The 27172-nt window shown below is 45.1% G+C and overlaps 1 protein-coding gene across 1 annotated transcript in view; it reads left to right on the top strand.

Moving 5' to 3' along the window:
• The window catches only part of INO80B (INO80 complex subunit B), a 41974-nt gene that overhangs the window by 9154 nt on the left and 5648 nt on the right, over window positions 1-27172 (top strand). Inside the window, exons 3-4 of the mRNA XM_033954746.1 lie at window positions 797-915; window positions 19843-20009. Coding sequence (XP_033810637.1) covers window positions 797-915; window positions 19843-20009 — 286 coding nt within the window. The remainder of the gene's footprint in view (window positions 1-796; window positions 916-19842; window positions 20010-27172) is intronic.

Below are 27172 nucleotides of genomic sequence, written 5' to 3'. Positions count from 1 at the left end.
GACTTCTTCGCTCCGCGGAAACGAAGAAACTGGGGACCACACACTCCTCCGTCGGGCGGGAAGGCACTCGCGCATGCGCGGTGTGGCCAACTAGAACTTTCTAGTAAAAAGGTCCGTACCGGGGCTCCGTCGGTGACGTCACCCATGCGTAAAGAATATGCTGCTGCTTGTCCTGGGATAATGTAAGCTACACATTCAGCACCCATAGATAGAAATACATACATGATGAATTATTTTGTCTTGGTGTTGTGCAGTTTGGTTGTATGAGAAAGTGATAAGTAAAATAAATACATAAATATATCCATTCCTGTGTCATAAGAACCTAAGAATAGTCTTACTGGTCCATCAAACCCAGTAGCCTGTTCTCACAGTGGCCAATCCAGGTCAATAGTACCTGGCCAAAACCCAAAGAGTAGCAATATTCCATGCTACCGATCCAGGGCAAGCAGAGGTTTCCCCCCATATCTTAAAGCACTAACCAGATTTGGCAAGGTAGAGATATCTGTGTAGTATCCTTCCTATACCATTGTCCTTCCGGTAATACTAGTAGTACTTTTTGTTTTAAGGGTAGCAACATGGGTAGAGAGGGGAAAGGGGATCATGAGGGTTTTGAAAACAATGAGGTGGCTGGTTCTGCAAGGGAGAAGTATGTGAAAGTACAGGTGAGTGTTTGGTACGGGGACTGAGGCCTCCTTTATATTACAAATGAAGGTGTGATATATATGTGTGTACTGTTGCTGAGCTCTGGCTGCTGCTCTTTTTGTTAAACTCATTGTCTTGCTCCTCCTTCCTATAGTGTTCCAACCTTCACTGTGATTCCTGAGGTTCCACAGTCTCCATCACCTTTGATGGCTCTAGATGATGATGATGAGCCAATGGAGGGCGTGCCAATTGAGCAGTATCGAGCCTGGCTAGGTAAGTGACATTTGTACCACACACTGTCATCATGATATTACATAGCAATATCAGTGTTAGGTTACACTGTTTTCTTTAGATAAGATTTCTGCTACATATCTGTAGGAATTCTTAACTTGCTTATTTAATATGGCAGCTGGGTAACAAGTTGTACAACTTGGATAAGTAACTCGAAGTAGATGCCCCTTCTCACTGTGACCACATCTTACCTTTAACAGGTTCTTTAATTGATTCTTCACTTGCCTTCCCCAGATAAACTAGGACTGGAGTTTTTTGGTTTTTTTTTCCAAATCTTTATTCATTTTAATACATACATCAAGTGTACATTAAATACAAACTATCATAATACATTATCACTTGAAAATTCCATCACAATGTGTATCTAAAAGCTTTATTTATCCCAGGACAAGCAGGCAGATATTCTTTACGCGTGGGTGACGTCACCGACGGAGCCCCGGTACGGACCTTTTTAACTAGAAAGTTCTAGTTGGCCGCACCGCGCATGCGCGAGTGCCTTCCCGCCCGACGGAGGAGTGCGTGGTCCCCAGTTTCTTCGTTTCCGCGGAGCGAAGAAGTCGCATGTGTTTTCAACGGCCGTTGAAAAATCTACTTTTTGCCTTCCCGCTCGCGAATTTCTCTTATTTTTTCTTCTCTTGTTTTCATTTTTCAAAAAAAAAAAAAAAAAATTTTTTTTGTTTCTTTTGTACTTTCTTTCGATCCAGCCCCGGCGGGGCCTGTTGTCACCATACAGGCCTCCGGGTTTGATTTTGCGGAGGCCGTTTTTCCATTCATGCCCCCGCAGCCGGGTTTTAAGAAGTGCCAGCGGTGTGCACGCCCGATCTCCCTCACTGACCCACACAATTGGTGCCTACAGTGTTTGGGTCCTGAGCATCGGGCGGACTCCTGCACCCGCTGTGCCACTCTTAAAAAACGCACTCTAAAAAATCGACAAATCCAGCAGAACATCCTCTTCGGCACCGCATCTGCTATGGAACCGATTGCGTCGACTACGGTACCGCCAAAATCGGCACCCACCACTTCGACGACGCCCGATCCCTCATCGGCGTCGCTGGCGCCAGGTAAGCCGGCTAAGAAGCCTTCCACATCCCTTGAGCGCCCTCCGGCCACAGTGGCGACACCGACCCTACCGGCTTCACGCCGACCCCGGAAACGCTCCGCCCCGATCTCGGTGAGTGCCTCGTCATCGGCCTCCTCATCGCCGGGGCGTGGAGCGGCACCTAAGGAACCGAAGCAGAAAAAAGCGGTTCCGGTGCAACCCCTGGATGACCGCATCGCGACCATCCTCCAAGACAAATTACAGGATCAGCTGCAGCAACAACTCCAGCACCTGTTACCGACCCTCCTGGCACCGCTCCTTTTGGTGCCAGACCGGCCCGAGCCTCGCGCCGTCCAACCGGTATCCACTCCATCGGTACCACTGAACTCCTCCATGCCGATTCTCTCGGCTGAACACCTTCGTGCCCATCCCGTAGGTCATACCCACGCTGATGCCGATCCTCCTCGGTACCAGGCTGGGCACCGGTTCTCCCTGGACCGAGACCGGCACCGTTCTTCCCAGGACCGAGACCAGCACCGATCTTCCTCTCCCGGTAATATCTCGATGCGCTCTGGCAAGTCTCTGTCTAAGATACACCATACTGAGCCTTCCACCCCGATATCTCGGCATGCGCACACTGATGTTAGGGACCCGGACTTATGGGAAGACTCCCCTCCCGGTACCGAGGAGGATGCATCGTCGTCGGACGAAGAGCCCTCAGCCCCCGATACCACCTCTAAGCCTGAGCAATCCTCTTTCTCAAGGTTCCTCAGGGAGATGTCAGCGGCTCTCTCTATCCCTCTCGAGTCTGACTCCAAAAAATCCCAGGCCTTTCTGGAGGCCTTGGATTTTGAACAGCCTCCCAAGGAGTTTCTCAAGTTACCCGTGCATGACATACTGCGGGAAACTTTTTATAAAAACTGGGAAAACCCACTTACCGTCCCCGGGGCCCCCCGGAAGCTGGATAGCCTTTACAGGGTCATCCCGATCCCGGGTTTTGACAAACCTCAGCTGCCCCATGAGTCTCTCCTGGTTGAATCTACCTTAAAGAAAACTCAGGGCTCCAGTGTTTATGCCTCCACCCCTCCTGGCAGAGAAGGCAAAACGATGGACAAGTTTGGCAAGCGCCTTTATCAAAACGCAATGCTGGCCAACAGGCCGAACAATTACACCTTTCATTTCTCTTTTTACATGAAACACCTAGTACAACAGCTGTCCGCCCTTCAAAAATACATCCCAGAACGCAAAGTTCCGCTCTTCCAGCAGCAAATTTCCAGCCTCCTTCAACTGCGGAAATTTATGGTGCGCTCTATCTATGATTCCTTTGAGCTGACCTCCCGTGCATCTGCCATGGCCGTTGCCATGCGCCGCCTGGCCTGGTTGAGGGTATCTGATTTGGACATCAACCACCAAGACCGCCTAGCCAACGCTCCCTGTCTTGGGGATGAACTTTTTGGGGAGTCCTTAGATTCAACCACCCAGAAGCTCTCTGCCCATGAGACCAGATGGGACACCCTTGTTAAACCTAAGAAAAAGGTTCCACCTGCTCGCCCCTACAGACCACAGTCCTCGTACCAACGCAGGTTCTCTGCCAGACCCCTCAATCCGCCTTCTCAGCAACCTCGGCGGCCCCGTCAACAACATCAGCACACTCAGGCTCGCTCTCAGTCTAATCAACCTGCCAAGCCTCTCCCTCCTTCGAAACCTTCTCAGCCCTTTTGACTCCTCTCTCCAGGGCATAGCCAGTCTTCCTCCCTCGTTGCCTCTTCCTCAACCAATCGGAGGACGTCTCCACATCTTCCTCAGCCGTTGGGAGGCCATCACATCAGACCAATGGGTCCTCAACATCATCCGCCACGGCTACTCTCTCAACTTCCAGACTCTTCCGCCGGACAATCCTCCCGTAGAGTCTGCTTCTCACTCCTCCCAAACCCCCCTCCTCCTGAGGGAGGTCCAATCCCTCCTTCTTCTCAATGCCATCGAAGAGGTGCCTCAGGCCCAAAGGGGTCAGGGATTCTACTCCCGCTACTTCCTGGTTCCCAAGAAGACAGGAGACCTTCGTCCCATCCTCGATCTCAGGGACCTCAACAAGTGTCTGGTCAAGGAGAAGTTCAGAATGCTCTCCCTTGCCACGCTGTACTCTCTTCTCTCTCAACATGACTGGCTATGTTCCCTGGACCTCAAAGAGGCCTACACTCACATCCCAATCAATCCGACTTCACGTCGCTACCTACGGTTTCAGATACAACACTGTCACTATCAGTACAAAGTGCAACCTTTTGGCCTCGCTTCATCGCCCAGGGTATTCACCAAGTGCCTTATTGTGGTGGCGGCCTTCCTCAGGTCTCACAACCTCCAGGTGTTCCCCTACTTGGACGATTGGTTGGTGAAAGCACCTACATCGCCACTTGCGCTACAAGCCACTCATCACACCATCTCTCTCCTCCATCTCCTGGGATTCGAGATCAACTACCCCAAGTCGCATCTGCTTCCTACTCAGCGACTTCAGTTCATTGGAGCAGTTCTCGACACCACACTAATGAGGGCGTTTCTCCCCTCCGATCGTCAACGGACCCTGCTCCGCCTCTGTCGTCGGGTGCTCCTTCATCACGCCATTCCAGCCCGAGAGATGATGGTCCTCCTGGGCCACATGGCCTCGACGGTACATGTGCTGCCTCTGGCACGACTCCACCTCAGGACACCCCAATGGACTCTTGCCAACCAATGGTCACAGACCACGGATCTTCTTTCTCATCCCATGGAGTGGACGGAGACGTACATAGATGGATCAGAAACTGGTTGGCGGGTAGGAAACAGAGGGTAGGGGTGAAGGGCCACTACTCGGACTGGATGGGGGTCACGAGTGGTGTTCCGCAGGGCTCAGTGCTCGGGCCGCTGCTATTTAATATATTCATAAATGATCTAGAAACAGGCACGAAGTGTGAGATAATAAAATTTGCGGACGATACAAAACTATTTAGTGGAGCTGGGACTAAAGAGGAATGCGAAGAATTGCAAAGGGACTTGAACAAATTGGGGGAATGGGCGGCGAGATGGCAGATGAAGTTCAACGTTGAGAAATGTAAAGTATTGCATGTTGGAAACAGAAACCCGAGGTACAACTATACGATGGGAGGGATATTATTGAATGAGAGCAACCAAGAAAGGGACTTGGGGGTAATGGTGGACATGACAATGAAGCCGACGGCACAGTGCGCAACAGCCGCTAAGAAAGCAAATAGAATGCTAGGCATAATCAAGAAGGGTATTACAACAAGGACAAAAGAAGTTATCCTGCCATTGTATCGGGCGATGGTGCGCCCGCATCTGGAATACTGCGTCCAATATTGGTCTCCGTACCTTAGGAAGGATATGGCGTTACTCGAGAGGGTTCAGAGGAGAGCGACACGCTTGATAAAAGGGATGGAAAACCTCTCATACGCTGAGAGATTGGAGAAACTGGGTCTCTTTTCCCTGGAGAAGAGGAGACTTAGAGGGGATATGATAGAGACTTATAAGATCATGAAGGGCATAGAGAGAGTAGAGAAGGACAGATTCTTCAAACTTTCGAAAAATAAAAGAACAAGAGGACACTTGGAAAAGTTGAAAGGGGACAGATTTAAAACGAATGCTAGGAAGTTCTTCTTTACCCAACGAGTGGTGGACACCTGGAATGCGCTTCCAGAGGGAGTAATAGGGCAGAGTACAGTACAGGGGTTTAAGAAAGGATTGGACAATTTCCTGCTGGAAAAGGGGATAGAGGGGTATAAATAGAGGATTACTGCACAGGTCCTGGACCTGTTGGGCCGCCGCGTGAGCGGACTGCTGGGCATGATGGACCTCAGGTCTGACCCAGCAGAGGCATTGCTTATGTTCTTATGTTCTTATCCCATCTCTGTGACATCGTCTCTTCAGCAATCTCTTCAATGGTGGTTGAACTCCTCAAATCTTTCCAGGGGTCTACTCTTTCATCTGCCCCCTCACTCCATGATCATAACCACGGATGCCTCCCCCTATGCGTGGGGAGCTCACCTAGGAGATCTACGCACCCAGGGACTCTGGACTCCTCAGGAGCGTCAACATCACATCAATTTCCTGGAACTCCGGGCCATGTTCTATGCTCTCAAGGCCTTCCAGCACCTTCTCTGCCCTCAGGTTCTTCTCCTGTGCACAGACAACCAAGTCGCCATGTACTACATAAACAAGCAAGGCGGCACCGGATCTCGCCTCCTTTGTCAGGAGGCTCTCCGCATCTGGACCTGGGCCACGGCCCTCAAGGCTGTCTATATCCAGGGCGAACAGAACTCCCTGGCCGACAATCTCAGCCGCATCCTTCAACCTCACGAGTGGACTCTGGACCCTCCAACACTCCACTCCATTTTTGCTCGCTGGGGCACCCCGCAGGTGGACCTCTTTGCAGCACCTCACAACCATCAGCTGCCCCAGTTCTGTTCCAGACTCTTCTCTCCTCATCGTCTGACCCCAGATGCATTCCTGCTTGACTGGACGGATTGGTTCCTCTATGCCTTTCCTCCACTACCTCTGATGTTGCGGACGTTATCCAAACTCCGCAGGGACAGGGCCACCATGATTCTCATCGCTCCTCGATGGCCTCGCCAACACTGGTTCTCCCTCCTGCTTCAGCTCAGCTCCAGGGAGCCCATTCCTCTTCCTGTGTTTCCTACTCTACTTACGCAGCAACGTCAGTCTCTACTGCATCCCAATCTGTCTTCGCTCCACCTGACAGCTTGGTTTCTCTCGGGCTGACCTCTCCAGAGAATCTGTCTCAGCCTGTCCGTCGCATTTTGGATGCCTCCAGGAAACCGGCCACCCTCCAATGTTACCACCAGAAGTGGACCAGGTTCTCCTCTTGGTGTCTACTGCATCATCACGATCCCACCTCATTAGCGGTGGAAACTGTACTGGACTATTTGCTCTCTCTGTCCGACGCTGGCCTCAAGTCTACCTCAATCAGAGTCCACCTCAGTGCCATCACTGCGTTTCATGAGCCTATCCTCGGAAAACCTCTCACGGCTCATCCACTGGTTTCCCGGTTCATGAGAGGCCTCTTCAATGTCAAACCACCTCTGAAGCCTCCTCCTGTCGTCTGGGACCTGAATGTGGTTTTATCAGCTCTCATGAAACCCCCTTTTGAGCCTCTTGCCACAACTTCGCTCAAACTTCTAACATGGAAGGTGCTTTTTCTCATCGCCATCACCTCTGCCAGGAGGGTTAGTGAGTTGCATACACTGGTCGCCGATCCACCGTTCACTGTTTTTCACCATGACAAGGTGGTTCTGCGTACCCATCCTAAATTCCTTCCCAAGGTGGTCTCGGCTTTTCACCTCAACCAGTCCATTGTGTTGCCTGTCTTTTTCCCTAAACCCCATTCTCATCCTGGGGAACAGGCGTTGCACACGCTGGATTGTAAGCGTGCCCTGGCATACTACCTTGACCGTACCAGGGCTCACCGCTCGTCCCCTCAGCTCTTTCTGACCTTCGAACCTAACCGTCTAGGTCGTCCTGTCTCTAAACGGACACTTTCCAATTGGCTTGCTGCCTGTATTGCGTTCTGTTATGCTCGGGCCGGTCTCTCACTGGAAGGTGCTGTCACGGCCCACAGGGTCAGAGCTATGGCTGCTTCTGTGGCTTTCCTCCGTTCCACGCCCATCGAGGAAATCTGCAAGGCTGCCACTTGGTCCTCAGTTCACACGTTCACTACTCACTACTGTCTGGATGCCTTCTCCAGACGGGATGGACACTTCGGCCAATCTGTGTTACAAAATTTATTTTCCTAATGGCCAACCATCCCTCCTCCCTCTCTGTTAGCTTGGAGGTCACCCATGCGTAAAGAATATGCTGCCTGCTTGTCCTGGGATAAAGCACAGTTACTTACCGTTAACAGGTGTTATCCAGGGACAGCAGGCAGATATTCTTACGTCCCACCCACCTCCCCGGGTTGGCTTCTTAGCTGGCTTATCTTAACTGGGGACCACGCACTCCTCCGTCGAGCGGGAAGGCACTCGCGCATACGCGGTGCGGCCAACTAGAACTTTCTAGTTAAAAAGGTCCGTACCGGGGCTCCGTCGGTGACGTCACCCATGCGTTAAGAATATCTGCCTGCTGTCCCTGGATAACATCTGTTACGGTAAGTAACTGTGCTATCCCACCCCCTCCCATAACCATACACAAATAATAAAATTCATATGTATATTAATCATTTAAAAATATGCAATATATATATATGCAATTCTCCCTAATTCCCCCACCCCTCCCTTCCTTCAATTATCACATAAGGAAAAAGAATAATAAATTAACATTAATCATTATAATATTTTATTATTGGCCCCCACACATCCTGAAATCTATTAAAATAACCATAAGGACTGGAGTTTTAAATTAGTACTTGTGGCTTCCAGAGAGGTAGAGAGCAGAGTTGCTTTTTCAGAGGTATCAACCCAGTGATTTTGGAACTGCATTAGGGATAGCCATATAGCACACCTATTAAGAGCTTGAAGGTGAGAGGATGTGTTTGAGGGGGTCCCCATGTATTTAAGAAACAAAATATATATACTAGGCTGTGTTTTGATAGATTTAATGATGTCACCTCTAACTCTAGCCATCCCCAGGTGGTTGTCTGTATTTTACATAAATATAAGGAATTGTATATAAAATGTCTTTATCATACAGAAAACTAACCATCCCTTTACTCAGGTACCCATTGTATTGTACTTTAGCTACACTGTACAAAGAGCTCTTAGTAAGTTGAATACTGTCCCATTCAAAACCCTTAACTCACCAACCCTCCTTTCCATTTACACCAGTGAACTTCAAACCTAGTAACAGATAAAGGCTAAATGGCCCATCCAGTCTGCCCAACCGCAGCATCCACTATCTCCTCCTTTCCCTAATATAACATTAACAAAAATCCATCAATAGACTTAAAATGAAAGTAACTTTCAAGAACATATTGTATGCCTCCTTTTCCCTCAGTACATCTTCCTCTCGCCCCCCCCCCCATTACACAAACAGCCACAACTCCTTCAATAGCTGTTGCTGAACAATGTTCTACCCAAAACCAGTTGGTGCCCCTTTTATAAAAGCTGAAATTCTTTTGAACCCCACTGGGCCATTTTGTTACCTGTTAGTTTAAAATTGATTGCCTTTTGCAATCTGATCTTGGTTTTCTGTTATGCCACTATAATTTTTATCACAAATTACAGTAAATGCTAAAAGTATCCTAGAAGATTGTACTGTAAGCATAGAGGTGGACTGAAACTGCTTTTTTTAAAGTTTTGTCTGAATCTGAAACTGCTACTGAAGCTGTCTAAACACTTTCGGCCAAAACCAAAACTGAAAACCAAAAACTAAAGTTTGGTTATGTGAACATGAACCACTGAGGCCCACTGGGGATTGTCAGCAGGTGGCAGCCCTTTGCTAAACCTACAGGAGATTACCCTCCCGTTCCTGGAACTGCAGGTACAGGCTGACAATTGGTAGAGCTATTTTAACAAAGACTTCCCAATGAGCAGTAAAGACCTTCCTCTTCCGCCAATTGGGCCATCAACGACTGCTTCCTCAATATACTTCTCCAAGTATTCTTCGCTATGACCAGTCTGGTCTCTAGAATAAGCTCTGTGATTGTCTACTGCAGTGTTTTTCAACCTTTTTTGGGCAAAGGCACACTTGTTTCATGAAAAAAATCACGAGGCACACCACCATTAGAAAATGTTAAAAAATTTAACTCTGTGCCTATATTGACTATATATAAAGTAATTCTCTTGAATAGGAATCAAATAAACACAAAGAAAGTATTTTATAATTACTTTATTATGAAATATTAAGTAAACAGAATAGTGAAAAATTATAAAATACTTTATTCAGTGCGAAACCTGGGCCTGTTTGGCTGAACACAAAGCTGATATTCTGGCTGGAATCGAAGAAAGACACACACGTAGCTCTTCGTCAACAGCTCTCAGTCTCTCTCTGTATTTGTTTTTTATAGCATACAAAAATAGACAAATATACCCTCCATCCTTTTTATTAAACCACAATAGCAGTTTTTAGCGCAGGGAGCTGCGCTGAATGCCCAGCGCTGCTCTTGACGCTCATAGGCTCCCTGCACTAAAAACCACTATTGCGGTTTAGTAAAAGGTGACCATATTGTAAAATATAGACAGCAGATATAAATTCAGAACTGTGCATAGTAAGTGAAGGGAAGTTTTCATCTCTGGGAATTTACCCAGTTAACTATTAAGTTATTTGGGCAAATTCCTTTGAAAACTGTGGTAATACTGCCTCCACTTTGCTAAATTTAAAATAAAATCATTTTTCCTACCTTGTCTGGTGATTTCTGGTTGCACTTTCTTCTTCTGACTGTGCATCCAATCTTTCTTCCCTTCTATCAGCCTGTTTGCTTTCTCTCCTCCACACCTCATTCCCTCCCCCAACTTTTTCTTCCTCTCTCCCTGACCTTTCTTTCTTTTTTTCTGTTTCTCTTCTTTCCTTCTGTTTCCCTGCCTTCTCCCTTTCTTTCTCTCTCCCTGCCGTTCCCCAAGCCACTGCCGCTGCCATCGGGGAACAGGACCCATCAATGGATAACAGGCCCCAAAGCCGACGCCGACGCATGCTCTCCCTGACGTCAATTCTGCAATCGGAGAGGAAGCTCCGCCCAGCCAGGCAGCGATTGGCTGGCCCGAACTTCCTCTCCGACTGCAGAATTGACGTCGGGGAGAAGAAGACTTATCGGCTCGATAGATTAGATTGCCAAGACAAAGTGAGTCCTGGGTGATCGACTCACTTTGCCTTGGCGAGCTACTGGCGCCCCTGCCTCGGGCCCCCTGTCAGCTCCGGGCCCCTAAATGCAGGACTGGTAGTACTGCCCTGATGGCGGCCCTGCGGCACACCAGGCAACATCTCGCGGCACACTAGTGTGCCGCGGAACAGCGGTTGAAAAACACTGGTCTACTGTAACCTATTTGTTGTCATGACTAGTTGTCGTCAAACGATTGTGAATGTCAATTTGTAATCCGTTCTGAGCTTCTGGGAGAATGGGATTGAAATAAATAAATAAATGTTTAGGGCTCATTTTCAAAACAGAAATATATCCAAAAAAATGACTTAAAGTGGTAGGTAGACTTTACCCTTTTTTGTTTGTTTGTTTTTTGTTGCAAAAACATGAATATATTTTTTATTTTCAAAATTCATTTTTAAGACTCTTTTCTCTGCAGTTTGCTTAAATCTTAAGGGAGGGCTTGTTAGAGGTATATGTGGATGAGCCTAGGGCAGACTTACAAGTTGGATGTTATTACAATATTCCATTATCACAGAAAAATATGCAGGACAAAAAAGGTCATTTTGGGCTACACTGTTCTAATAACTAAGTGCCAAAAAGGTGCCTAAACTGAGCAGATGATTACTTGAGGGATAAAGGCATGACCCCCCCCTCTTAATTCCCTAGTGGTCACTGATCCCCTCCCACCTCTCTAAGAGGTAAAGTGACAATCCATACCAGGCTCTAGGACAGTTGCAGATATACATAGGTGAATTGCAGATAAACAGGCAAATAGGTCCCTGGAGTAGCCTAGTGGACTGTGGAGAAGGGGACCTAGGCTCATATCCCACTCGTACACTTGTGATAGACAGTGTGAGTACCCCAAAAACCATGACATACCTACTAAACCTACATATAGGTGACACCTGCAGGCATTAAGGCTATTATAGAGGTGTACAGTTGGGTACAATACATTTTTTGCTATTAATGGAAGGAGGTTATGATGGGACCTTTATATGAAGTTAACTGCAGTGCCCCCACTTAGGGTGCCCCACTGCTCTGCTGGGATATCTGTGTGGCCAGTCTAATAAGACTGCTAACCCCCAGATGTCCATTTCCCTTGGACATATTTTGTTTGAAATTGGCCCTTAAAGAAGCATTGAGCATAAAAGTGTCTAAAATAGGGCAATTTTCAAACCAAAAAGATAGATGTTTTTCTGTTTAGAAAATGACCATGTTTGACACTGGATTTTTGTGCATTTTTTTCCAAAATGTCCAAAATTGGATTTACAAAAATAGTCCCATAAAGAAAAACCAGGTACTTAAGACACAAAAATATAAGCAGGGTATGCCCTAGGGCACATATGTCAAACACAAGGCCTGTGGGCCAAATTCAGTCCGCCTGGCCATTTTATGTGGCCTGCGGTGACTGTGCCGTGTCCAGGTGCCTGACTATGCAGCCCCAGTGGTACTCCAAGCTAGAGAATGATACGGTGGCTGTTACCCGCGGCTAGTCGCAGGTAACCCGCCAAAACGGTGAGGGGGGGAAGTGCTCACTGTGGGTATGGGGACAAGGCTATCCACCGCCCCGTGGAGTGGTAAATGGCCTTGTCCCTGCAGTTAAGGAAAGGAATGCGTGTGGCCCCTCCCTCCTTTCTACCACCCGAATCTATCTCCCTCCCCTTTAGCTTCGCAGTGCGTTTTGAGTAACTTCTTCACAAAGCCATCGGACTTGCAAGCAGTAGCGAGTGTGTGCGGGTGGAAGCTTCTCCGGTTGTGTCAGAAGAGAAGCTTCCGCCCACACACGCACACTACTGTTTGCAGACTCCGACAGCTTTGAAGAAGTTACTCAAAGCGCGCCGCAAAGGTAAAGGGGAGGGAGGGAGATATATAGAATCGGGTAGGTAGGAAGGAGGGAGGGGGCTGCGCAAGGGGTGCCGAAGGGCGGTGAGGTGGCGGAGGAAAGGAACAGACGCTGAAGGGAGGATGGAGAGGAACAGATGCTGAAAGGACATGGGGAAGAGAGAGTGGGGAGAAGACGCTGGAAGGGAATGGGGAAGAGAGAGTGGGGAGAAGACGCTGGAACGGAAGAAGACAGAGAGATGCCAGACTATGGGGGAGCGGAGAGAAAAAGATGGGTGCCAGACCAATTGGGGGGGTGAAGGGAGAGGCACAGTAAAAGAGCAAATGGAAGACGCAGAGAGGACAGACAGTGGATGGAAAGAATTGAATGAGAAGATGAGGGAAGCAGAAACCAGACAACAAAGTTAGAAAAAAAATTTCTATTTATTTAATTTAATTTTTTTGCTTTGGGATAAAGTAGTATATTAGTTGTGTTTATAAAAATCTATAAACAAAGCCCTGCCAGCTGAACATCTCTTTCTCTAGTTCAGCAGCCAGAACTTTGATTTATAAGGAAGGAATAAGCTAAATATTGCAGTACTTGTATGGAGGCTTGTATTGATGCTGTGGGGACGGGGCGGTGACAGGGGACAAATTTTTTCACCGTGTCATTCTCTACTCCAAGCACCTGAACGCACTGCCTTAGTTGTGCACCAACCGCCTCACTGCACTGCCTCAATATCCATTTACAGGCAGAAGGACCCAGTCCCAGTGTAAAAGCCAGGGCACTACACACAAGTGCCTGACCATGCTTGGTGTTATTTTCAGAACATAAATTAATTCACGAGGATGGCGGGTGATATGGTATCTCTTAATAAAAAAAATTTGGCCTGCGACTTAACCCATGTTTTAGATTTTGGCCCCTTATGTGATTTGAGTTTGGCACCCCTGCCCTAAGGCATTACAGGCAATATGGTTCCCTAGCCTCCACACTTGAAAACAGCAAAAGCTTAAATTCAAATTTATAAATTAAGGAGCACCTTCAGCGTGAGTTTGTAAGTTCTTGAGAGCAGCTTAGCAGAGCCGCTCTGATGCTTAAAAAAGCAGAGCTGGCAAACATAGAGCAGGCAATGCTACTCCCACCAGCTGCACACCACATTTAGGTGCTTCTGTGTGCTTAATAAATGCAATTTCAGTGCAAACACATGCTAAATAAATAATTAAATAAATATATGAAATACAAATAGGAAGGCAGGGAATCAACTGTACTTTAATGCCCCAAATGCTTGAGCCCGCTGACCCAAGAAGAAGAAATGTAAATCTCAATCACTTATCCCTCCAGGTACTTAGCTGAATCTGCAGTCCTGTAATCATATAGTACAAAAGGTAGCCCAAGTCCTTTTGAATTCAAGGCCCAAATTAAAGTACAGTCCTATTTCACCAATTGGATTTAGACATTTATATTTGTGAGAACATGTAAAAAGAAAATCATGATTGCCAGTTTTTTAATGCTTACCCAAACTGTGCACAAGTATCAAGAGAAAGTAGCATTGAGATATTGCCCATTTTGTATTTAGTCATAAAACAGATAAAGAACAAGCATGATATAGATTCTTACTAAAATAGGGTAAAGGAGTCCAGGCACTGGTCTACAGTGTGGAGATAATGCACAATCCTAAATAAAATAAAGCACATTGCAATAGAGAAGACACCCCTAATAGTATGGAGAACCTAGGCAGGACCTAGTAAAGCTTGAAGAACAAAACAAAATTTAGCAGCTAAGATTTATATTCAACAGTTTTTATTGATGACTTATAACTGTACAACAATGAAGAAAATACAATGGTACAGGACGTGTCATCTAGTTTTACACATTACCTATCTCTCCCCTACTTTACGTTACTGACAAACAATTGTTATGGATGACTGCATTGAAAAGGGGCAATAATAAAGATTTCCAAAAATACAGACGTGTGCATCATCTTTATACAAATAAACCCTCCCCCAATCTTATCTCCCTTCACAAATAACAATGAAAAAATCCCCAGGACTCTCCCTCCCTCCAAACTAATCCATCCCCATCTCCCAAATACGTTCTCTAATAGGCCGGGCCTAAAACCCATCCCATGAAATAATTATTCCAGAGGACTGAGCTCTTAAAGCCTCCAGGATTTCTCCCCTCCCCCCTTAAAAAGAGAAACGAAAGGGGGAGGAAGAAATTGTGAACTAAAAGGATCTGTTCCCTCTAACATCAGTGCTAGCCCTTCTACAGTGTATTCAAGATCAAGCTCCAGCCCCTGGGGCTTAAAGAATCCAGGAAAGCTCCCCAAATAAGCAAAAAAGTTTTCTTTCTTTTAGGGTAGCCTTCCACAGCCCCAGCTTCCCATACAGCCAGGGTATGAATCTGACCTCTCCATTTCCGGTAAGAGGGCAATTCTGTGGATTTCCAGGATTGTAGTATACACTTACTACACAGCAGTACTCTCCCTTTGGTCAATCCCCAAAATGTATCAGGAACATCCAACAAGAGTTGCTCAACTGTTCCCCCTTGGCAACTAAGATTTAATGCTAAGGAATGCATTTGAGGGAACAATACAGCTGAGTGGATGAAGAATTTTTGTGCACGAAAGAGGAGCAGGACTTGGGTGTGATAGTATGTGATGATCTTAAGATGGTCAAACAGGTTGAAAAGGCAAAGATGAAAGCTGGGTGCATAGGGAGAGGAATGGCTAGTAGGAAAAAAGAGGTAATGATGCCCCTGTATAAGTTTGGTGGGTTTCCATTTAGAATATTATGTACAATTTTGCAGTCCGCTCCTTTAAAAAGATATAAACAAATAGGATGGAGTTAGTCCAGAGGACAGCTACTAAAATGGTCAGTAGACTTCATCATAAAGTGTATGGAGATAGACTTAAAGATCTCAATATACAGTATATACTTCGGAGGCAATGCGGGAGAGGGGATATATGATAGACATTTAAATACCTACATAGCATAAATGCACATAAGGCGAGTCTCAATTGAAAGGAAACTCTGGAATGAGGGGGGGCATAGGATGAAGGTGAGGGAATAGACTAAGAAGTAACCTTAGAAAATACTGTTTCACTAAAAGGGTGGTGAATGCAATTTTGTGTCATCAGCAAATTTATCTCACTAGTTATTCCCATCTTAAGATCATTGAGAAATATGTTAAAAAGCAGCAGCCTGATGTCACAAAAGAATAATTACTACATCTTTGTGATTATGATATCATGTTTGTCAAAATAACAAATAAGCTATTGCTTTATATGACACTGTAGTTGACTAGGAATTTTCATCTCTTCCCTTATTCCCAGGTTACCTTCATTTTTATGATTTTTACTTTTTGTAGGTGTTTTTTTGTTTAGTTGTGAACATTTTGTATTTGTTCTGGAGCTGAAATTAAAATCTAGTCTAGATTACTGTCCTCCCAAGACACACTGTCTCTGTCTTCAGTCACTAAGCCTTGCTGAGCAGGTCTTTCAACCAAGGACGTCCATACTGGGGCCCTGCTTAGGACGCATCCATCTGACTCCAATGAATGGCCTTCAAGCTGGGTGAGCAGCTGATGAAGTGCTTTGTTTCTAGGAGGTGCCACTGTATCTTTTTACACACCTCTGCAGCATCAGAAGCTTCTTGGAATTGAGGCTGAACATGGCAGTTTTTCATAGAACTATGATTGTAAACAAAGGTCTGACTACGGCCTTAAATTTTTGGTTACTAGAAGGCCAAGGGTAAAAGCGGTGCTTAGCACAATGGAACAAGTAGCTATCTATTATTGTGGTTGAATCAGATTATCTTTGGTTCCACACGGAACAAAAAATAAAATAGGATGTAGTCTACCAAATGTGGACTGGACTGGAACTACAGTACTTGCTACAAGATCAGCTAAGTGTAGGGAAGGCCTGGACAGTGATCAGTGCCTATCTTTGACTTAATTTACCTTTTATGTTTAAACATTTTTTATTAAATTTTCAACAAAGTGCATGAAACATTATACAAATAGGTACACCAAATTCTCTTACATGTGCACAAACCTTTCCCCCCCCATCCCCTTTCTACCCCCCCCCCCCGGCATATAAAAGAATAGAGTCCAGTAGCATCGCAGGTAGCCCGTGATCAACTTCACAAATTAAGTAATCTACTTCGAGCATGGGGAGTAAGGTCCATCCAGAAATGTTCCCCAAGTCAAACAGAAACGTCGACCCGGACCACAGTCCAGATCTCCAACCTGTCTCCTCTCCAAAGAGGCATGTACAATCATCAAGGATCTCCATTGATTATAAGAAGGCGGGTCCTGTGACAACCAGTTAGTCAATATAGCTTTCTTGCCTAGAAGCAACACTCATGTCACAAAGGCTGTCATCCCTGTAGGTTTTGGCGTTACTATGTTATAATATCCGAATAGTGTTCTTGGCGTAGGAAACCATCGCCTGCCCCAAATAGATGTAGTATATTGTCCAAGTCTATGTTAAAACTGCAAAATCTTAATTCACCTTTTAAAGTAAAATAATTAATTTTAGACCACTAAAGTTGTATAATGTGTTTGTTTTTTCTTTCCCCTCCATGTGGCAAATGAGATTAAAGGTTATCGTATTCCTATGATATGGTATAATATAATATTAAAATGAGGATGTTCTGGAAAAAGATTATTCATATTATTTATAATATAGTTAACTAGAATTGAATTATTCCCCATATGTCAAGCTTTTTCTTGATTTGATTTTGTCAAAATGGTGATTTCATCAAATCATAATAAGAAAAACAGTGGGAACGGACAATGAACAATCCATGGGAGCCAGCAGGTTGAAATCAAAACTTGTTTATTTTAGTCCAGGATGTACAGTGATTTAGACCCGACACAGTACTGTGTTTTGGTGAGACAAAGCCACCTACATCAGCGGTCACTAATACAAATAAAAACAAAAACCTGAATTAACAATTCTAAAAAACATGTAAAGATGCATATAAACCAAAATGCATATCACCTGGGTAAATAGCAGTAAGAATTGAAATCAATGAAAACGAAAAAGGATGCCATAGCACACCTGTATTTTAGGTTCATTAAAAATATTGTTACACTTGAAGACAGACATTACTGTGTCGGGTCTACATCACAGACAAACAACAAAAAGGATCCAACAGGGTCTACAGTACAATTACAGCAAGTAAAAAACAAAGGAAAAAACTGCAGACTAATATGTACAAGATGTAGGCTATATTTATTGTACCAAATATTAATGCAGTTAGTGGTATCACCTTATTACAAATCAAGGGACCCGACACGGTCTGTGTTTCGGAGAACACGCCTTCTTCACGGGTCCATGGTTGATAAGGTTATTTATAAGGTTTATTGATAACTGCAATAAAAATGGTATAAAGCAAACGGCAGTGCAACGCAAGTCTTTATTTCATCCTGCTGGCTCCCGTGGATTGTTCATTGTCAGTTCCCACTGCTTTTCTTGCTTCACTGTTACCGTGGGTTCTTGTCCTGTCAGACTTTTTGGTGGCACATGAAATCATAGTAAACATAAGCATTCTGAGATTATCATCCTAGGTGGACAATAATAAATATCAAGTCAAATCTTTGGCTACAAACAATAGCTGTAGAATCAAGACTCCCACTGTCTCTTTAAGGACTGGATATCTGATGCTTTTCATAGAATTTATTGTTTGAAAAATCTGTTTACTTGTGGTAAGAGGAGGTTCTAACAAACTCTAAAATTTATTTTTACTTATTTATTCAAAATATTTATGCTCTATTCCATCTATTTTAAGTGTATGGAGAAATGTATACACCTGCTGGTGTGAGGAAGCAGCCAGAGCCTCTTGCTGTAACCTAGGCGTGTTTCAATGTGGATTTTGGTTTTAATGGCTCAATTTTTGAAGCATGAGCTAATGTGAGCTTCAGTCAGGTTTATAGTATCCTTGCCCCAGAGGATTCACAATTTGTCTGTACTGGAGGCATTGGAGGGTGACATGACTTGCCAAGGGGCAGCAGTGGGATACTGAGGTTTTGAGCACAAATAGTTTATCTGAAATGTTGGGACTGCACATTACATAAACTTTTTGGATTGAATGGGGTGTACAAGTGATCACAAAGACTTTTTTGTCCATTCTGCCTATTTGGGAAATTTTCCCCATCCTACTGCTCCTTATAAGCATACTGTCAGTTACATTGAAAGGAGCAGTCGTGTTCTGGCAGACACTGGTGCTCATGCAGGTTTGACAGATATCCTTACACCTTATTTCTGTGCAGCTGCTCTGCTCAGGTGGATGCTGAAGGCTTGAATCAGTAGGATGCCATCCATAACATAACCCAGAGGGTTCTCAGCTGGACTGGATGGCACAGAGGTGCTAGTCTCACATAGTGCTGTAGCACTTGTTGCTTCCACAATGGAAGTGGCAGTCATAGCATAAATTGCTATAGCCAACCTTCCAACATGCTGGGGAAGAAGGAATGGGATTTAAATATATATGGCTTCAGTTTTTTATAGGATGGTATAAAAGCACAAGCAGGGTTTGGGATTGGGCCTTTGCCTACACAGCCAGACACAGTCAAAGCCATAAAGAAAACCCTGCATCCTGTTACTTCACAGGGACAGGTAAATAAGGAGCAGTCTCTGTTCAAGCAGCAGAGAGGCCTGAGGAGGCTTATGGGTTGTGACTATCACATCCCAAATTTCCGGGTAATGCCCTTAAATTCTACTAGAATTTTTTCAAATTTATAGTATGTACATAGCATTTCCCACCAAAATGGAAAATTTAACCTATCACATTGCTTCCAGTTTCTAGTTATTTGTAGACCCACACCCGTCATTATCAAAAGGAGTTTGTCCTTATGTTTTTTTAAGGAGGGTTCTTATTATAGAAGTTCCAAACATAATTATTCTGTATGTTAATGGAATGGGAAACTTGCTCCATATGGATTTCCAAAAAATTAATATTAAAGGGCATTGAAATATATTATATTGTTATATATAAATGCTTTTATGAGATTAGTTTATTGCATTTGATTGCACTTTATGTATGTTTTTCAAAATCAATTAAAAAAAACCAAAAACTGAATATTTCAAGGGGCGTCCTAATTTTTTCACATGACTGTAGCTTGTACTTCTGTTTTTGGATACAGAAGGGAACTTTTAACGAAGAGAAATGAATCATTCAGTTTCTGTGGTGGCCTTTAGAATATTACTTTTCAAAGAACCTGTTTTGAATTTATTTTTTTTTTTTTTAGATGAAGATAGTAACCCATCTCCACTCCCAGACATGGACTCTGAGAGTTTCCTGGGTGTGGAAGTAGATGAAGAGGAGCGTTGGCTGGATGCATTGGAGAAGGGCGAACTGGATGATAATGGAGAACTGAAGAAAACAATTGATGAATCGCTGCTCACAGCTAGGCAGGTGAGAATGGGAGACTTCCATGCTTATATCTGAGGGACAAAGGCCAATGCCTAGTCAAGGAGGTAAAAAAAAATAAAGCACATCTAACATCTAGAAGTAGAGAAAATACGAGTATAACGCGAGTTTATGCTTAGAGTAGAGAATGACACAGGGACAAATTTGTCCCCGCAAGTCCCGTCCCTGCAAATTTTGTCGCAGTTCCTGTCTCTGCTCCATTCCTGTAAGCTCTGCCTTAACCGCACAAGCCTCAAATGCTTATGATTTTAATGTGTTTGAAGCTTGTGCAGATGAGGACGGAGCTTGTAGGAATGAGGCAGGGACAAGATGGGAAAATGAGTTCTCCCGGAGACGGGGAAAAATTTGTCCCCATGTCATTCGCTACCTCAGAGCAAATTCAGATTGCACTAGGGAACCTGAGCACTAGAGGGAGTCTTACTCTGACCAGCAACGATCACTGTCGGAGCAGCAAGCCATCTTCCTTACCTCTTTTGGACGTACTGTACTGCCAAGGTTTTATTCTTTTCAACCAAATGGAAGTTGGAAAGAATTACACAAAGATGTCAGAGTGTCTGTCTGGGTGCAAAAGAATTCTCTGAAAATTTAACAGCTTGGGATGAAATTTGGCATAAAGGATAAATTGGTAAAATAAACACAAAAAAAACTCCCAAGTTAGTGACAAAATAGCTTGGGAATTCCAGAGATCAGCCTCCTAAAACGTGGTCCAATATATTACTTTGGAAAAAAGAGTTCAGCTCTTGCAACACAGAAACTTAACTAGAGCTGTATATTTAACACATTAATAACGCAATTAATGCATGTTAAAACATTTAACAAAATCAGTCTCTCTTCCTCCTGTGCCCATCCAGGATTGCTCTCTTCCTACTACCCTACATTATAAATTGTGCCATTTTGTCTCCCAAAAACATCTGCCTTGCTGTCACTGCCCCCTCCCCCCAGAGTCACCCTTGCTGTCACTGCCCCCCACCCCCGAGAGCCGCCCTTGCCACCGCTGCCCTCCCTGGGGAGCTGCCTTGCTGCCACTGCTACTTGCCTTTACCTGCAGCTGCTTCTGCCTACCACCTGACGTGGTCTCCTCTCTCCTTCCCCCCAAGGTCTGTTTGAGTCTATAGAATGACACAATGGCTGGTAGCCACAGGTAACCCGCCGAAACAGGGGAGAAAAAAGGATTGGTCGCCTTGGGAACGGGGAGAAGGCCATTCATCGCCCCATGGAGCGGTGAATGGCCTTGTCTCTGCAGTGAAGGGAGGGAACGCGCGCTGTCACCAATTGTACTCCCTCCATACTGATCGCTGCCACCCGATCCCTGCCACCTGAGCATCTCCCTCCCTCCCGTGAAGGTCATCTCTGACGCAACCGGAAGTTGCATCAGAGACTACCTTTCCTGCAGCCACACGCTATTTCAACACTCTGGCTGCTGGTAGGAAGTACATTAGAGAAATTGCCTGCCACGAAGGTAAGGAGCAGGGAGGGAGAAAGGGAGGAAAGGTGGGGTGGAAAGAATAGACACTTAAGGGAACTGGGGAAGGTGGGGTGGGGAGGAACAGACGTTGAAGGGAACTGGGGAAGATGGGGTGCGGAGGAACAGATGCTGGAGGGAACTGGGGAAGATAGATATTCCAGACTATGGGGAGAGTGGAAGATGGGTGGCAGACCAATTGGGGTGGGGGTGGAGGGAGAGATGGAAGGGAGAGGCACAGTAACAGAGCATATGGAAGAGACAGAGAAGACAGACGGTGGATGGAAGGAAATGAATGAGGAGAAGATGAGGAAAGCAGAAACCAGACAACAAAGGTAGAAAAAAAATTATATACAGTATTTATATTTATTTTATTTTTTCTTTAGGATAAAGTAGTATATTAGTTGTGTTGATAAAAATTTATAAACACAAAGCCCTGCCAGCTGAACATCTCTTTCTCTAGTTCAGTAGCCAGAACTTTGATTTATAAGGAAGGAATAAGCTAAATATTGTAGTACTGAGACTTGTATGGATGCTGCGGGGACAAGGTCGGTGGTTGCGGGGACGGGGCAGTGATGGGGATAATTTTTTTCCCCGTGTCATTCTCTAGTTGGGTCTCTCTTCTCCCTCCCTCTCTCCCCATGGTTGGCTCTCTCTTCTTCTGTCCCTTTCTCTAACCTTTTATAGCTGCCTGCAGTGCTAGCAATTAAAGCAGAGCACTGTCTGCAGGCTAGATGGCTTCAGTCTCTCATGGTCTCGTCAGTCAGAAAGGGACTTGGGGGTAATGGTTGACATGACAATGAAGCCTGCGGCACAGTGCGCAGTGGTTGCTAAGAAGGCAAATAGAATGCTAGGCATAATCAAGAAGGGTATTACAACCAGAACGAAAGTTATCCTGCCGTTGTATCATGCGTTGGTGCGTCCGCATCTGGAGTACTGCGTCCAATATTGGTCGCCGTACCTTAAGGATATGGCGTTACTCGAAAGGGTTCAAAGGAGAGCGACGTATCTGATAAAAGGGATGGAAAACCTTTCATATGCTGAGAGATTGGAGAATCTGAGTCTCTTTTCCCTGGAGAAGAGGAGACTTAGAGGGGATATGATAGAAACTTACAAGATCATGAAGGGCATAGAGAGAGTTGAGAAGGACCGATTCTTCAAACTTTCAAAGAATAAAAGAACAAGAGGGCATTCGGAAAAATTGAAAGGGGACAGATTCAAAACAAATGCCAGGAAGTTCTTCTTTACCCAATGTGTGGTGGACACCTGGAATGCGCTTCCAGAGGACGTAATAGGGCAGAGCACGGTAATGGGGTTTAAGAAAGGATTGGACAACTTCCTGCTGGAAAAGGAAATAGAGGGGTATAGATAGAGGATTACTGCACAGGTCCAGGACCTGTTGGGCCGCCGCGTGTGCGGACTGCTGGGCACGATGGACCTCGGGTCTGACCCAGTGGAGGCATTGCTTATGTTCTTATGTCTCTGCTACACCAGTACAGGAAGTTACATCAGCTGTTCTGGTGGAGCAGGGACTGAAGAGACTGGAGCCACTTAGCCTACAGGCAGTGCTGTGCTTTACTCTCTATCATTGCCAGTGGTTATTAAAGGTTTGGAGAGAAAGTGGAGAGAGATGACATGGGGGGGGAAGGGAGGATGGAAGGAGAGAGAGATATGCCTAACCACGATGGGGATGGGGGTGGGGCAGGGAGAGAGATATCCAGTCATATGGGGGGAGGAAGGGGAGAAGAGAGAGAGAGATCCAGTTACGGGGGTGGGGAGTGATGGTAGCACAGGAAGATTTGCTGGGAGAAAAAGGTGCAGACTGGGGGGGGGATTAGGGTGATGTTTGAGAGGGACAGCTTCTGGAAGTAGGGATGGATAAAACAAGGGATATAATGACAGGAGGGAAGGAGAGAAATGGTGAGCACGGTGTGGGGAGGGAAGATAAGGGTACCCATGGAAGGGAAGGGGAGAGAGATGAAGGTGCCCATGGAAGGGAAGGGGAGAGAACAGATAGAAACTAGACAGATTTGAAAAGGAGGAAGAAAAATAGAAGAAAAATTGCTTGTAAAAGATGGATATAGGGCAGGAAGAGGAGAAAAAATAAGAGAGAGAGAGAATAGACGGAGCACAGGGAAGCAGAACCAGAGATGTGGAACAAGATGATTAGAAAGATAAACGCACTAAACAACAAAGGGAAGATTATTTTATTTTTAGTTTAGTAAGGGGGGTAATGGGATTTGATATACCACCTTTCCATGGGACAATTGAATTGAAATGTGTCAGTTTTGAGAATTTACATCTGCTATGTATATCTTGCATTATATAGAAACATGATGACAGATAAAGGCCAAATGGCCCATCCACAACATCCGCTATCTCCTCCTCTTCCTAAGAGATCCCACATGCCTGTCCCATGCTATCTTGAATTCAGATACAGTCTTCATTTCCACCACCTCCATCGGGAGACTATTCCATGCATCTACCACTTTTTCTGTAAAGAAGTATTTTCTTACATTACTCCTGAGCCTGTCACCTCTTAACTTCATCCTATGCCTTCTCCTGCTGGAGTTTTCCTTCATTTACAAAAGACTTACTTCCTGTACATTAACGCCACGGAGATATTTAAATGTCTCTATTATATCCCCTCTCCCATCTTTCCTCCAGAGTATACATATTAAGGTCTCTAAGTCTGTCCCCATACGATTTATGACAAAGACCACTAGCCAATTTTGTAGCAGCCCTCTGGACCGACTCAATCTATTTATATATTTTTGAAGGTGGGGTCTCCAAAATTGCATACAATATTCCAAATGGGGCCACACCAGAGACTTATATAATGGCATCACCTCCCTTTTCTTACTGGCCATTCCTCTCCTTATGCACCCAAGCATCCTCCTGGCTTTGACCGTCGCCTTTATGCAATTAATCACATGATTTAAAAATTTTAAATCGCTATGATTAATTGTGTTTAAAATTTTTATTGATGTACAGTCCTAAAATTAACAGTAAAATGTAGCAGTTAAAGAACATTTCAAGGCAGTTTTAAAAGGTATTTATTTATTTAAAACATATCCAAAAATCTATGCGGGTTACAACATTTACATTTATAAATCAAGTTTCAAGTTTATTTACATTTGATGTATCGCTTATTACAATATCTAAGCGATGTACAATTTAAAAACCAGCAGATTGTGGTAATACATATAGTTTATATGAGTTAGACAATAGACAAAACAATTTGGACAAACATGAATAAGTAGAATAAATCAAATATACAAACATTTATATATACTGTTTCTACAACCCTTTTGCGGATCGGCACGTTCATTGGGCCCGAGATAGTGTTAGCCGCCAGTCCACAGTGCAATCGATGCGGCGTTGTCTTTGGGCTGGCTCCCTCTTCCTCAGTGCTGCAGTGCACAAAGCCGTGGGCAGAGGCTCCTACGCACGTCCTGTGCCTGAACCGGAAGCCTTCTCTCTGACATCGCAATATCAGAGGGAAGGCTTCCAGATAGGTCGTGCAAGGAGCTGCTGCCCACAGCTTTGTGCACTGAGGAAGAGGGAGCTGGCCCGAGCCAGATGGGAGCAAGCCAAAAGGCAAGGCACAGCATGGAGGGAGGGAGACAACGGTAGGGGGAATGATTTTATTTTTGAATTTAGTGATTGATTTTCATCTGCTGTCTGTATTTTGCACTGTTCAGGAAGAAATGCATTTGTTTCTTTTACTCTGGGGTTGTACTGCATACAGAGTCTTGCATCTTAGGGTTTGTTTGTATATATAAGTACCTTTAGTTCCGTATTTGCATGGTATATGTGTTCTGGCAGGAATGTATATTGAGAAGCATACAGTGTGCTTTGTGTAGTTTAATTTTGTGGTTAACCATTGTGTGTTGTTAATACAATTATATTGTGTGTGTATATATATGAAAAATGAATGGAAAAAATGGTGTTACAATTAGTACTATTATGGGGGTGGGGTCTGGTCCACGACTTAGCCCAGTGTTCAACTGCCGGTCCACGGATTGGTGCCGGTCCACAAAATAATTATTTTATTTCCGCCGGTCCATAGGTGTCAAAAGATTGAAGAACACTGCATTAGGTGATCTAAAAACAGATATAAGTGCCCAGAAGGTATCCAAAGTGATCAGATAATCAATCATTGCAGGGACAAAGTACAGACCCTTAAAAAATCGGAATAAAAACGTACATACCTGCCTCCTGAACATCAGCACCTGGCATAGGAAAGCCTAGTGGAGCTGCACAGAGATGGCTTAAGTACTCTGGGGGGTGGGCTAGTGAACCATAGAGAGGAGGACCCAGGCCCATAAGCCACTCTAACAGCTGCATTCATGGTGGAAAATATGAACTGAGACCCAGACCCATAAGCCATGCTAACCACTGCATTCATGGTGGAAAATATGAACTGAGACCCAGACCCATAAGCTATGCTAACCACTGCAATCATGGTGGAAAATATGAGCCCACCCAAAAAACAAACAAACCAAACCCGTCATATAGGTGGCACCTGCAGCCATAAAGGCTATTGGGATGGTAGACAGGTGGGTATAGTAGGTTTTGGGGGGGGGGCTCATCATGACCTGTAAGGAAGTTGAAGTGAGATGTTTTTGAGGCACCCTTTTTGTGAAGTTCTCAGCAATGCCCTGTAAGGTGCCCCACTACTCTGTTGCATTAGTGCTGCCCAACTCAGGAAAATACATTTCGATTCGATTCAGCCTATTGAATTGATTTTTTGATTTGATTTTCCTGCTCAATTGGGTGGTTTTTTTCCAAACATCCTGGTGGGTTTATTTTATAGCCTCTTCACCCCCTTTGCCCTCTCCTACCCACACTGGTCCTGTGGTGTAAACAAAAAAGACTTTTCCTCTCTCTCTGTGAAATCCTAGCTCACGTTCGCGGTTCAACACCAGCTCTGGAAGGATACACATTTCAAATCTGACATATTGTAATCGCAAAATAGAAAATAAAATTATTTTTCAAATGATGTTGGTCCCATGTTGGACTGGTTGTCTTCTGATCAGGCTCCTTCTTTCTTTGTGCTATCCATCCATCTTCTATCTCTGTCTTCCCCTCCTGTTTTCCTTTCCTCCCCCAGAGGTCTGGCATCTTTTTTTTTTTTTTAAATCTCTATCCCACTGCAGCTGCAGAGATGGACCCCACTATCCCCAGATCTACCATCTCTCCTTTTATCAACTACCCTTTCATCCAGCATCTCTCTTATGTCCCCCTTGTGTCCCTGTCCCTATGCTCCCTCCATGCCCAGCATCTTATCTCTCCCCAGCTTCTTCTTTCTCTCTTCCTTACCTCCTGTATCCCGTTCCCCAGGTACAGGCTTTCTCCTACTATCTCTCCTGCCATCCTGCACCCTGCCCACCTACTTTGGAGCAGTATCTGTCCCTCTTGTACCCTTCCTCTTGTGGTCTTGCATTTCTTCTCCCTTTCTCCTTTAGTCCAGCACCTCTCCTTTGCTCCCCCTCTTTTTGGTTTGATCTCTCTCTTCCCTTCACCCCAAGTCTGGCATCTCCCCTCCCCTCTCTTACTCCTTCCTCCTCCTCCCTCCTGCCTCCCCACCGCAAAGGAACTCTTCCTCCTCTTCCCTCTGCACAGGCCTGCCTCCCTGCCATGAAGGCACTCTTTGGCCTGCCCCCCTGCCGTGAAGGCCCTC

Source organism: Geotrypetes seraphini, chromosome 1 (assembly GCF_902459505.1).
Source record: "Geotrypetes seraphini chromosome 1, aGeoSer1.1, whole genome shotgun sequence".
NCBI lineage: Eukaryota > Metazoa > Chordata > Amphibia > Gymnophiona > Dermophiidae > Geotrypetes > Geotrypetes seraphini.
This window is presented reverse-complemented; position numbering and strand designations above follow the sequence as displayed.